Source organism: Momordica charantia, assembly GCF_013281855.1.
Source record: "Momordica charantia cultivar OHB3-1 chromosome 6 unlocalized genomic scaffold, Mcharantia_2.0 BLBB01000006.1, whole genome shotgun sequence".
Lineage (NCBI taxonomy): Eukaryota > Viridiplantae > Streptophyta > Magnoliopsida > Cucurbitales > Cucurbitaceae > Momordica > Momordica charantia.
In genome coordinates, this window is record NW_028275164.1 from 24,464,099 (window position 1) to 24,478,772 (window position 14,674).

Genomic DNA, 14,674 nt, shown 5'->3' on the forward strand with positions numbered 1-14,674 from the left:
TCAAATTAGACTCTAGAATTAGATAAGTGTTGCAATTTCTACTAATAATTAACCCACTAATTTTAAGAAAAACAATGTAAAATCTAAAAAAATAACTAATTTTTATGAAATCGAGCTTTAATTTGAACAAAATTAAGTTTTATGGACGCACAAAATCGACAATTAAATCCCTCTCAAAATTCATAAATCTCGACAAAAAAAAGAAAAGATTGTTTTTCTTTGTAATTCTTTCCAATTTCCTATTACACATATGTTTTATAATATTGAGTGCACATGAGATTTTTTTTTATATATATATACGAATCTTTAAATAAAGACTTATCATACTGTAAAAATTGCACACACTATTTTTAAGTAATTTAATGTAAAGATTGCAACCTTTTATTAACAAAGTATGAGGTGCAATTTGATGATATTGAAAGTTTCGAGTGGAAATCGATACATCCCGTCTAATTCAAAATAAAAATCAATATTTTCCCTAAATTTGACTAATTATGAATGAGTATAACTTGATGGTTATTCACAAGTTAGCAGTTTGTAAAAGAAAAGAAATAGACCACTGATGAAAATGCATTGGGAGAAGCCAACTTTTGATCTATGCCAAGTTGTCAATTTTTAACCCTAAAATTTCAATATTAAATATTTCATTGAATTGGACCTCAAGTATTACAATTAATTCTACTTTTTACTAGTCTATTATTTGAAGAATTGTTTTAAAAAATATCCTCAAATGTATTTAATAAAATTATATAAGGCATTGTCCAAAACACAAGGGACTTTGAAGAAAGACCACACTTAAAATCACCAAATTGCTAAAATTAAAAAAAAAAAAAGAAAAAAAAAGTTAATTTTTTGTTGAAGCCAGTGAGCATGGGGAAATAATAATAATTAAAATACTATTTTAGTCTTGCATTTTTTACTTTGGTTCATTTTGGTTTATTTTTAAAGTTTATGACTACAAAACCCAAAATAAACCAAACCCAAATGGTATAGAAATTGAATTTGATGACAAAAGTTATATTAAAGATTAAAAAAAAAAAAAAAAAAAGAGGGTGAAGAAACAAGCCAACCACCGACAGCCACAGGATGAAATAAATCATTGGAGGCCTACCAATTTATTTGGTGATAATAATGGATGAGTTGGGCACAATGATTTAATTTTGTACAATTTTTTCCAAAGATCATTGTAGATTGATGGACCCAATTCCATGCCCCTCTTCAATTCTAAATATTCCCCAATTTTTTGCTATTGCTCTTTCAAAATAACTCAAATCCCAAAACCTAACCAAGCTCCATAAACAGGAAAAAAAAATCTCCTTTTTTAAAGTTTGGTATGAAATCAAAGTAGGAATCACAATAGGACAAAATTGAGGTTGATGGTAGTCTTAAAGCTTATACGACTTTGTTGACAGAATTTCTCACGTTCAATTTCTCAATTTCTCTTTACTTTCTCCCTCCTTTCTCGTCTGGTTTATCCATAATATTTTAAGTTGATGAAGTTAAAATTTATTCAATGAACTAAGTATAACGATTGAATAAAATTTTTCCTTTATAAGAAATAGAGGCAAAAAAAATTTCCTCTTATGCCTAAACTCACCAGTCTAACCTTAAACTTTCAATTTTATTGAATCCAACTTTAAAATTGGATAAATAGTAAAATTAATTCTCTCAACTATATTTATAAAAAAGAAGAAAAGAAAAGTTTTAGGGAGCACTTATTATTTGAGTTGAATCTAATCGATTAAATTAAAAATTTAAAGTTAAAATTTTCTAAATAAAGAATAGGAGTAAAGATGCTTTTTTTCCTTCATAATTATAGATGCAATTGAATAATTAAAAGAGAGAGAATTATCTAAAGCTTAACTCAAAAGTCAAAAACTTAGAATTAAATTTTTTTTTTTTTATTGAACCAATCAACCAAATATCTTAGTCTTATGTTTTTATCAACTTCACTCCCAAATCCAATAAATAACATCCTGCAAACAAATATGGGCCTACCATTTCAGCCCATTTTCACAAAATCATCTCCAACCATGGGCTCCAAGTGCAAAGGCCCAATCTTCGCCACTATAGTAATCTGGGTCGTGGCCTGTAATACTACTAGCATTAGCATGTAACTGAGAGTTTTTCACATTACCTTTGGGAGTTGGGCCATATTGGGCCCGGCTAACTGTAGAACTCGACGAGTCGGGAGCCCAACCTTTCCTCGCTGATGGGCTCAAAAGTGGGCTCTGTGGCTTAACTGCACTCAGATTCCGGGCCTTGGCCTTCGCCGATTGAGTTGGGGCCATGTAGCTCGGAACATGGGCCAAGTTTGGGCTGGAGTCCAAGTTCATTTCAACGGTCTTCTCCGACATGTCGTCAAGAACGTGGTATGGCTGAGACGACATCCAGCGGTCCAGCGAACTCCAACCCCATTGTGTCGTACGCCGGCCCTCACCTTCATAAACCGGACCAGCTTCATGTTTCCTTGAAGAAAGTTTTCTATTGTTCTCTGAACTTTGAGCTCCCATTTCATTCTTCTTATGAGTAATATTCCTCAGCTTCTCGTGTTTTTGTTTCCATCTTTTTTCTTCGTCCTCTTCCTCGGCACCTTCGACTTTTCTTTGAAACTTGTCGTGCGCTAATTGAAGCCTACGAGCACGAACTCGAGTCTGTACACGAACTAATGCTTGCATGCATCGCATTGTCATTTGTGCTTGTTTCCGTACGTTGTAGCCTCGCACCAATGCTTGTAGCCTCACTAGACCCTTTAATGCACGCAATGCACATCGAGCCTACAAAAAGACAAGACCAGTAAGAAAAATTGTTACGATGAAAGATTATTTAGAGAAAGCATATATAAATGGAGGAAAACCAAGGATCAGAACAAGTGTCCCAGAGAGAAATTAGTTATATTGTGAATTGTGAAATAAAGTAGCATTTACCTTTACAACATGAGACCAGAGATGTATATATATCTTAACTAATTGTATATTATTTTAAGTGATCTACTTTCATTACATTTACATTTAAAAGAGGAGTGAATTCTACTACTAGAAATAAGTGTTATATAGGAAAGTTTGTTGAAGACCCTACTCAAAGACAAATATTATGTTGTGTAAAAGGTATAATTAGGCGAGAAAAGAAGCATATGAGTGCTTGTGTAAGTTAAATATTTGGTTGGCAATGATATTAATTAATTTGTTAGAATAGAGGACGAGAATACATTACCAAGTGACCTCTATAGTAAGATTGAATAACAGTTGCAGCTCTTTCTTCCCTGGAGAACTGGCGCCCATAGCCAGCCAATCGAACAACTTTTGCTGCCGCTTGAGCCGCCGCCACGGCAGCCTCTGCAGCTGCAGCGGTGGCGGCAGCAACGACAATGGCATGGTTTCTATCTTCAGCTGTTAAAGGAGTGGATGTGGTGCTCTCATAATCTGCAGTTTCAGAAGTATTTGCCAGAAAACTTTTGAAGGTTACTACTTCAGGACCGCCATGTTCTTCACATTTCTTCACAATACTCTCCTGCATCGTGTTTCAAAATAGGCATAAACAAAATCTTCTTTCTACTAAAATATACTTGGAAAGGGTATAATAAAAGATATCGTCTATGGTTGTTCATTTTTATGTACTTCCAAATCGTCTATGGTTGTTATTTTGATCATGTACTTTTAAATCGTCTATCTTTTGTGATGGTATTTTTCAACTTTTAGTTCACCTTTAGTTCCTGTACTTTCGAAATTGGTCCATGTACTTAAAAAAATGATATTTTCGCTACTTGCATTCTTATTTTCTGTTTTATTTCTTTCAATCATAACTTTATCATAAAATAGGTTAATGTGTGTGCATTGGGTATAAATTTTGTATTAATATTTTGTAAATATAGACCGATGCTTTGGCAGAGTATAAGGACTAAAAAGTTGAAATTACATGGACTTTTTTAAAGAGCCAAAATAAAGATTAACAAATTCATAGCTTCTTAATCTCCAATTACACAAATCGACAATAATCCATTCTGATTAGAAACTTGATTCATCTAACGAGTTGAGATTACGAAAATTTACCTTAGTTTGAGGCAGGTTGGGAGGGGAAGGTTTGAAAGCTTTCCTCACAGCGAAGAACCAGCTGCCTCCTTTCTTCCCCATCGGCGTCCAATCTAATTATACATCCTTAACCTACATATATTGCGATAATAATTCTTTAATTTTAAGCAATTAGAGGCTAGAGCCTCGATTTTTGCTGCACTGCAAGGCAAAATGCTAACACTAATTCCTTAATTTTACTTTTGATCTACAAATGATGATGATGTATGCGGAAATCCGAAGTTTCGCAAGTTGTAAGAAAACATTAGGAATGAATATGTATAGTATACGCGCAAAGAAACGAGTACATTTATGAATTGTTTTGATCGGAAGAAAGGAGAAGAAATCGTAAAGCATATGAATCGAGAATGAAACCTGAGGCCGAGCGAAGCTGTTATATTCTCCTCTGTCGCATTTCTTCATACATCTGATGTGCGAAAAAGAAAACGAAGAAGAAAAATATGTTCTCCGACTCGTCTCGCCGGAAACTCTGAATCGGAAAAATCAAAAGCTTAGAGAGAGAGAGAGAGAGAGAGGATCGGCAATGAAAGAAAACGATGAGCAGTAAATAACAGAGGAATTAATCGGCGGCAACTGTATTTAACGAGCTCACGAGTGGAAGCGGCTAAAATTAATATTAAAATTATTAAATCTCAAGCTTTTTTTATTATTAAAATACTATTTTGGTTTCCTACTTTTTACTTCTTTATATTTTCAAAATGTTCATTTTGATTCGATATTTTCCATTTTAGTTTATTTTAATCACTACGTTTTAGTCTATATACTTTTAAAAAATTACCATTTTAGTCAATATTTACAAAATGTAACACAAATTCTGAACATAATGAGAATCTTTTGATATAAAGTCGTGGTTATATTTACTAAGTGTAGTGTCATATTGAAATTGTATTAGAAAAAATTAGATTAAAAAATCACACAGATTTTTATTTTCCTTTTCTAACCCTTAATGAATTTGTATATAGTTTATTTAATTTTTATCTATCAAATGTTTTCCTGTATTTTTTTTTATTGCCATTGAATTTTTTAGTATAGTATTTAATACAAATGGTGTGAAATTATGGACTTTGCTTTAAGTCTATGTGTATCAATTGCTCTCTCTCTCTCTCTTTTCTTTTTTTGTGATCTAAGATGTCTGTTAGTTTTAAGGAAAGTAAGATTTACTTAAGCTTGGATAATAGATTATAGGTTAAAAATCCCTTTTGGTCATGTAATTTGCGATTTAGTCGCTCAACCTTAATCGGTAATTATTAGTTGATGTATCTATAAATTTGTAACGATATAACTCATACACTTTAAAGTTCGTAACAATTTAATCTCTAAATTTTTAATTTGTACAATTTAGTTTTGTAGTTTAAAATTTGTAATGATTTAGTCCCTTATCATAAAAAATTTCTTAAGATTTAATGAGATTTCTTATATGTGTAGATCGATAAAATGATTAAGGACCAAATCATGTGTTTATAAACTACACTAAATCGCTGTATAATAAAAATATATACTTAATTTTGATGAAAATTTTCACAACAAAAATTAAATTATTACACATTTTAAACTACAAAAAAAACTAAATTGATATTTTCGGGAATAAATTTTTACAAATTTGAAAGTACAATGACTAAATCGTTTCAAACTAAAATTCAAAGAAAAAAGTATTTTTGTACCGTGAATTATAATTAGTCACAAAATTCTTATTTTAAAACTTAACAATTGAATGTAAAATATGGTTGTTTGAAAATTAAAATATCAAACCAAGATAATTTAAAATTAAAAAAAAATCAATATCAAAACCACCTGAAAATGCAATTTAGGTCCATAGTGTAGAAATAATTATATTATTTTTGTAGCAAATTTCATTTGCTTGGGAAACAAACATTACCTAATTAGGTCGCGAAGCAATATATGATATCTGTGTGAGTTGGGATGTCGTTTTATAGTATTCCATTGGTCCCATCCCTCATTATATCCACACTCAAAAAGTTAAATTAAACCACATATATTATCAATGACGACAAATTTAAATACAAATTTAATCTCTAAACAAATTTTATTTTAATAAGTCCATGTTTTTACTTCAATTAAATATTAACGAGCACATGGGAGGATGCTAGCTGGTTAAAATAAAGGTAAGTGAACGATGTCAAAGGTAATTGACATATATCTCAAAAATTGGTATTTAAGTAATTGTGTAAATAATAAAGACTTATTAGAATAAAAAAATGATGGAATTCAAAATCAAAATAAAAAGTAAAACCGACACGACAATCAAAGTTATCACTAAATTTATAACCTAATGTTATAACAATTATTAGAACATATAAAATTTTATTGGGTTAATTTAGAGATACACGATAAGTATCCTATACTATTCTACAAAAAATACATATCAAGATAAATAATCTTGACATGCTCCTTAAATTTATTTATGTCCTCAAGGAATCCTATGAGGTGGAAATTTCATGTACAATTTTATAATAGTAACGAGAACAGTGATGTTATTGTCGACTAAGATTATCTTGAAATGTTTATTTTTCAATTAATTTTATTTACTTATTTTTTGAGTTAATCAGTACAATGGATAAGAGGAGAATTTGAAATTTTAACCTACCACACAAAATTATTCTGCTTAACCATCGTCAGAGCTGACTCAGGTGAGATAATTTGTTTTTTAATTTTAATTTTTACGTTAATTATATAATTGATATTTAATAATTTGCATTTTGTTAGTAACACTATATTTATAATATTTTACAATAAAAAAAATTATGATTAGTTGTTGATTAAAATATTTTATAGGTGAAATAATGATAATGCGGGTGAGGGTTGCACTTGAACTTTAGCTACCTAACAAACAAACAAGATATCTCAACTACTTCAAGTGCAACTAAATCCACTAAAATTTTCAACTACCAATTTATTAATGAATTGCCACTATTTACAGGTAATTTGTAAGACACTAATAATATGTAGAAAAAAGACACATGGGATATTGAGAATTAAGCACATGGATAAGGGTCTACTTGACACTTGGAGAAACTAAGCAAAGGAAAGAAATTGACACACGGGGTTAGGGTTATTTAGACATCTCATATTTTGACACCTAAGGTTGGACATATAATTTTGGATAATGTTCATAATACTCCCCCTTAGATACCCATTGTTTATATGAAATATGCCTCGTTAAAACCTTACTAGGAAAAAACCCAGTGGGAAAAAAATCCTGAAGGAAAAAAAAATACATATTTCATATAATCTAACAAACTCAAAGAAATACAATATATATTGCTCACCCTCATGGAAATATCACTTGAGATCTCTGAGCCGCCGTATTCCAATATCGCTACCAATCTTTCAAATGTTGCAGTAGGTAATGCCTTTGTAAATAAATCTGTCAAGTTATCCTTCGAACAAATTTTTTGAATATTAATGTTGTCATTTTCTTCAAGATCATGAGTGTAAAAGAGTTTAAGTGAGATATGTTTTGTTCTATTCCCTTTAATATATCCTCTTTTAATTTGGGCTATATATGTTGTGTTATCTTCGTATAATATCGATGAAAGATTATTAGGAAACAAGCCACATGTTCCACGAATGTGTTGAGTCATTGATCTTAGCCACACACATTCTCGACTAGCCTCATGAATTGTGTTGAGTCATTGATCTTAGCCACACACTTTCCTAATAATATCGTTGGAAGATTATTAGGAAACAAGCCACATGTGAACAAATAACCTGTTTGAGATCTAGCTTTTTGTGGATCATATAAATATCCGGCATTTACATAACCAACTAGGTCAAAATTTGATTTATTTGACTAAAACAAGGCCATATCAATCGTTCCTTGAAGATAGCGGAATATACACTTAACTCCATTCCATTGTCTTTTTGTTGGAGAACAACTATATCTCGCTAATAAATTAACTGAAAATGTTATATCTGGTGTTGTATTATTAGCAAGATACATAAGTGCACCAATTGCACTAAGATATGGTACTTTAGGACCAAGAATTTCTTCATTATCTTCTCGAGGTCGAAATATATCTTTCTTCACATCAAGTGAACGAACTTCCATTGGAATGTTCAATGGATGTGCTTTGTCCATATAAAATCTTTTTAAAACTTTTTCTGTATAAGTTGATTGATGCACAAATATCTCATCTGCTAAATGTTCAATTTGCAAGCCAAGACAAAATTTTGTTTTTCCGGGATCCTTCATTTCAAATTCTTTCTTAAGATACTCTATTGCCTCTTAAAGCTCTTTAGGAGTTCCAATTATATTTAAGTCGTCAACATACACAGTTATAATAGCAAATCCTGACTGTAATTTATTTATAAAAACACACGGACAAATTGGATTATTTTGATATCCTTTCTTCAACAAATATCCACTCAGGCGGTCGTACCACATTCGCCCTAATTGTTTTAATCCATATAACGATCTCTGTAACTTTATTGAATACAGTTTTCGAGAACTTTGATTATATGTTTCAGGTACCTTAAATCCTTCAGGGATTTTCATATATATATCATTATCAAGAGAACCATATAAATATGATGTGGCTACATCCATAAGATGCATGTCAAGACTTTCAAACACAGTCAGACCAATTAAATATCTCAGTGTAATCGCATCAACCATCGGAGAATATGTATCCTCATAATCAATACCAGGTCTTTGTGAAAACCCTTGTGCAACCAGTCTTGCATTATATCTTGTGACCTCGTTGTTTTCATTTCCTTTTCTTACAAATACTCATTTGTATCCTATAGGTTTAATGCCTCCTGGTGTTTGGACTACTGGTCCATAGACTTGACGTTTTGAAAGTAAGTTTAATTATGCTTGGATTGCTTCTTTTCACTTAAGCCAATCTTTTCTTTGTTGACATTCTTTGATAGATTTTGGTTCAGAATCTTCACTTTCAGATAGAATGTCAAGAGCTACATTATAAGCAAAAATATTGTCAGTAACTATATTAGTTCGGTTCCATCTTTTCCTCGTCATGATGTAATTTATTGAAATCTTATTATTATCTTTAGGTACTTAACATTCCTTGGTATTTACATGAGTAGTATGTTGGTTTTATGCCCTAAACTCGTAGTTTATAATCATAAAACAAATATTCATTTAATAAAGTTGTTATTGATAGAATTGCATTAACCAAAATCCAATAAACTAACATCATAGGTTATGTGATGTAACTGGAACAGTATATAGATATACAGTATATATTTAATATACAGTGTGTATATATACAGTATATATTCGATATACAAGTGGATAATGTTCCAATCGTAACCTAAAGTGTCTATCGTGATGAGATGTGAATCCCGGAGCGAAAGCGAACCTTCGTTCATGATTTTTTTGAAACAAAATCAAAGGTGTGAAGAAGTAAATACAGGGGAAAGTCTTTACATTTGAAGAACTTTTCTTCAACGAATTCTACTAAACACAACCAAACGATCTTCCGTACTATCCTCTTGGGTCTCGAGAACACGTTTGTGGGAGCGTTTCTTTGGAACAAGATGGAGTATTGAGAGAGAGAGCTTGAGAAAGATTGGGAGTTCTTCCACTTTGTTATCCCTGTTCTGTGTTTTTGCAGAACTGCAAAAGGGGAGGGATAACAAAGACAGTGACGTGGGAAGTTACCCCACGTCACTTAACTGCCCACTCCCTTGCAGTTTTGCAGGGGAGTTTAATATTAATATTAATATTAATAATTAATATATATATAATTAATTAATTAATTAATTAATCATATTAATTAATTATTAATCTAATTAATAATTAATTTACATATATATATATATATCAAATAATTAACTCTTAATTATTTATCACATAAATAGAATCATATTCTATAACATTTCTCTCGTATAACCTATAGTTCTAATGTACATCTTATACACATTATTTTTAACCTATAGTTTTAATATGAATCTTTTTCATATTAATTTTATTTGAATCTCATTCAAATAATTTCTCTCATAATATATAGTTTTAATTTAGAATTAACTATATATTATAATGTATCAATATACATATAATCCCTTATATAATTTGAACATTTCAAATTATTTCATAATTCTTGATCCTCGTTTTACCCGTTGTGAGCTAGTAAAGAGACCTAATGGACTTACAGATCAGAAGCTCCAACGATATGAGATTAATCGGTCAAACTCATTGACCGAGTTAATCAACATTCATTAACTACGAGTCACTCTACTAAAGACCCGCAGTTGCACTCTTCTCACTGCAGAATGTTTTCGTGTCCACAGATATACGACCATTAATGACAAGTTAATCCTTCACGAGTGCTCGTAACTCAACTTGGGTCAAATTACCGTTTTACCCTTGAGTTACATCTTACTCCTTAAATACCATTGCTCTTCTAATGAACAACCCGGTTATGGTCCGACCAATAACCGGAAGTCCCTCTCGGGCCAATGAGAGGGTGAGACCCTTTGTTCAAGTCCCAGAGTCAGCATTTAAGAGAACACTCATCTACTCCCCTAAAGTCTGAGAGGAGTGAATTTCATCTTGTGAAGTTATGTTCCCAGCTCCTTACTCGGTCTCGTCCCCAAAATGGTAGGAATATTGAGTCGGCAACTTGGGCCACTCTCACCCATACAAATCAAAGGACGAGCCCTCAGGGCAGGAGTCTATAACTCACTCAGGATTGAGAATGAGTTGTTTGGTCATTCTATGAAATAAAAATCTGTTAATCAACGGCGTTACATCTAAAGATTGTCTATTTCGCAGTCCGGTTTTATACAAACTCATTGTACAGGATACCCCACTCGCATGTCTCCACACGAACGACTTGGATCGAGTCGTCTGTAACATTTACAAAGTGGGTCGTATCCATAGTGTTGTCAGGATAAGGTACCCAGTCTTATCCATATACTATAGACCCTTTAGGTTATTCACGGGACATTATCCACTTGTATATTAGGGGTATATCAAATATATACCTCGTATATGGGGGGGTATATCAAATATATACTCAGTATATATACTATCCCGATTATATTAAAATAACCTTGGATGTTTAGTTTATTGGATTTTGGACAATGCAATGCTATGAATTCAACAACAAATTTATTGAATAAAACTTTATTGAATATACATTTGTTTTTACACGAAATACAAACTACGAGGTTAGGGCAACACACTCAACATATAGTATATGGATAAGGTTGGGTACCTTATCCTGGTAACACTATGGATATGACCAACTTTATAATAGTTACAAATGACTTGATCCAGGTCATTCGTGTGGAGACTTGATCCAGGTCAATCGTGTGGATCCAACGTGAGTTATTTTTTACCAAAAGGTCATGAATTTGAAGATCTCCATCGATAGCACAATTGAGTACCTATTTCTAACCAAAAAGGTCCTAGCTATATCACATCTTCTGTATAATGACCTATATAAAAGTTTGAAGATATATTTGAATCCCACCCTAGCATGATGAAAAAAAAATAGTATCCCATCTTTACTATAAAGCTTACATTTTTTTTTCCTTATACTTGTGAGTGTCTGGGCCAGTTAGGATATTAAATCTCTGAGCACTTTGCTATTTATGTTGGTCATTATTGACCACTAAGCCACACCATGATAGTTGTATAAAGTTTACGTCTTTATTTTGAAAATTACTACTATTATGAACAAAAGGATAAATTGTAGCAAAAAAAAAAAAGAAGAAAAGAAATATTTTACCAAAGCAAAAAGTTCAAATATACTTTTTGTTCCCTCGTTATTTATTTGTTTTAATAACTATATGCATCATTATCATTATTGTTTAATAAATAAACAAAAAAATAATATCAAATATGTTTTTTAGCATTTTTTTAATTAAAAAAAACAATAACAGTTATCGAACACAATTATATTTTCATTTACTAAAAATGAATAGATGATAAATAAAAAAAACATGATATTACTAAACGAGTCCTCATATTTCTAGTTCTTATTGATTTAAATAAAGATGATGTATCAACTGTCAAGTTTATCTCTAGAGAGGACAACATGAGCTTAGATCAGTGGTTAAGACAACTCACTCATTTTCTTATAGTTTATCTCTTGAGATGGTGATAAATTTTCTTGGGGTTCATGTTCCTTGATGAATGAACTCTAAACTTAAAATTTGTCTTTCGTTCTGAATTTGACAAAAAGTGTCTAATAGACTGTGAGTTTATTTGACACAAATGTAAAGATTGGAAATCTATTCGACACCACTAGTAAAGTTGAGTATAACTAAATTAGCTAAGAATAAGATGTCTATCTCCCATCAAAAGGTCATGAATTCGAATTCTTATCCCAACTGAAAAAGAAGAAAGAAAAAAACCTAATTTGAGCATAAAGTCTAAGTAAAATAAAATAAAGTTTTGGTTTAAAGTAAGATTTTAAATGTAAAATGTATATATCCCAATTTTATAAAAACATCATGTCAAAGTCTATGAATATTTAAGGAAAAAGAATATATATTTAAATTCACATATACGTATCTTACATTTTTTAAAATGAGTTAAAAATATTTATTATTAATATTACCTCTATACTAGCGAGATTTTATTGATATTTTCTATATTCGATTTAATTGAATCAAAATGGGAGGATTAAGACAAGCCACAAGCACGAATACATATATATGAAATCAGAGGACGAAGATATCTGTCAATTACTATTGAGTTATACTCTCTTTTGCTAAATAGCTCAATAGTTACAATAAAATGATTTTTATCATGTACATAATTTATATAAAAAAGATTGGGACCAAAATAATTATTTTTAAAAGATTAAAATACTAGTTTGGACTCTCTACTTTCATCTTGGTTCAATTTGGTCCATGTACTTTCAAAATGCAACTTTGGTTCATTTTTGTTTTGTACTTTGAAAAATTTTCATTTTGTTCCCTGTACTTTTAAAAAGTGAGCATTTTAGTCCCTTAATTTTGTTTTTAATCTCATTTTTTTCTATCACAATTTCAATACAACGCTACGATAAATATATTTCTTAAAATATAAACATTACTTTATACAAAAGAGTTTCTGTTATTTATAAAAAATTGAGTTAAAATTTTGTAGAGAGAGGCTAAAATTATCACTTTTTAAAAGTATACGTACCAAAATGAAAATTTTCAAAATATAAGAATTAAAATGAATCAAAGTTAAAAAGTATAGGGACCAAAATGAACATTTTCATAGTACAGGAATTAAAATGAATCAATGACTTAAAAAAATGGAATAAAATAATACAACTCAACATAAGAAAAAAAAGAAATAAAATTCAAACCAAGAATGGCAAAAAAGAGTTGAAGATTGAAATATTTGAGTTATGATTTTAAAACTCGACGGCTGAAGTTCCATTCTACCTTTGCACTCGAGGGCCAATCTCCGTCTGGCCCGAGGAAGCCTTTGCACGCCTCCATTACCTTTTGGGAGGCCTACGCCCCATAGAAACTGTCTACCTAAGACTGTCCCTTGGCCCGTAGGTCGTGACACAAGGTTAGAATTCTAGCTTTTCTAGAGTGGTATCTCACTGATGGCTCGGGCCTCGGAAGGGGACCTTCTTCACCCTCTACCTAAGCTGTGCAGGAAAGGCCCAAAGTCAATTTTAGGGAACAGTGAAGCTTCATAGGGTCTTTCTATCTGTAGTAGATTAGGAAGATGGTGTGAATTAAATTAGTTAGCAATTTTATAAAATTAGAATGAAATATTTTGAATGTGAATTTAGAGAAAAATAAGGAAAACGAAAAAAATATCAATTGAAATTTTTTATTTAAAAAAAAAGAAAAAATAATGAAGATAGATGACAAAACGTAAATAATAAAAATGAAGGAAGAAAAGTAACAAAAAGAAAAAAAGTGGAAATTAAATTGTGTACCGGTAAGAAGAAATAAATAAATGACGAAAAAGTAATTTTTTTACACACAACCCCATATTAGAATAATAAATTTTCCAAAATGCGGTCCCTTGAACTAAAGTCGTTTAGCCCAATTTCCCAAAATTAAAGCCAATATTTTATAATATAGAAATCCATAAAAAATGAGAAATTATGAACCGGCTAGTTTTCGTTTTACTCGAATAACCCACTCTCAAAAATGGTTTTTTCTAACTATTGGACTATTTTAATTAATTTAAAAATAATTGAAATTATATTTGTACCCCTCAAGTCAAAAAAGATTTCTCCCTCCCCATTTTCCCCTCTTTCTCTTCTTCTCCTTTTTCGTTTTTTCATCTCCGTCTTCTATTTTCTTGAACACTGAAAGCGTCTGAAATATTGAAAGCTCTTCTTTTATGTGAAAGTCGTTTTCTTTGTTTGAAACCTGCCTTGAATAAGAATTGAACACGTACATATTAAGTGAAAGGTTTACATTCACACCACCGAACCATAGATAAATTCATGTATATTATGACAGTTAGTATATATTAATTTAAATTGACTTCGACCTCTATTAGTCGAATTTTTCTGTTCAAACTTTTAAAGTTTTTAAAATTATATTAAGGATAATTTTGCACTTTCACCTGTACTAACATGTCATAAAAAGTTGTTTTGGGTAGAAAAAAATAATTTTGGGTGGGTCAT

The 14,674-nt window shown here is 30.9% G+C and overlaps 1 protein-coding gene across 1 annotated transcript; it reads right to left on the minus strand.

The window, feature by feature from the left end:
• Positions 1 to 1,871: 1,871 nt before the first annotated feature.
• LOC111024607 (protein IQ-DOMAIN 21) lies at positions 1,872 to 4,652 on the minus strand. The gene is made up of 4 exons (XM_022302314.2): positions 4,443 to 4,652; positions 4,050 to 4,160; positions 3,214 to 3,510; positions 1,872 to 2,777 (listed from the first exon to the last, which is right to left on the minus strand). The coding sequence occupies exons 2-4, from the start codon at positions 4,128 to 4,130 to the stop codon at positions 2,022 to 2,024; spliced, it is 1,134 nt and encodes a 377-aa protein (XP_022158006.1). The 5' UTR covers positions 4,131 to 4,160; positions 4,443 to 4,652; the 3' UTR covers positions 1,872 to 2,021.
• Between the last annotated feature and the right edge of the window lie 10,022 nt (positions 4,653 to 14,674).

Coding starts and splice junctions, on each gene's coding strand:
- LOC111024607 (XM_022302314.2), bottom strand. CDS start 4,130: ATGGGGAAGAAAGGAGGCAGCTGGTTCTTCGCTGTGAGGAAAGCTTTC. Junction 3,511..4,049: donor CCAACCTGCCTCAAACTAAG/GTAAATTTTCGT, acceptor AACACGATGCAG/GAGAGTATTGTGAAGAAATG. Junction 2,778..3,213: donor CTTACTATAGAGGTCACTTG/GTAATGTATTCT, acceptor GTCTTTTTGTAG/GCTCGATGTGCATTGCGTGC.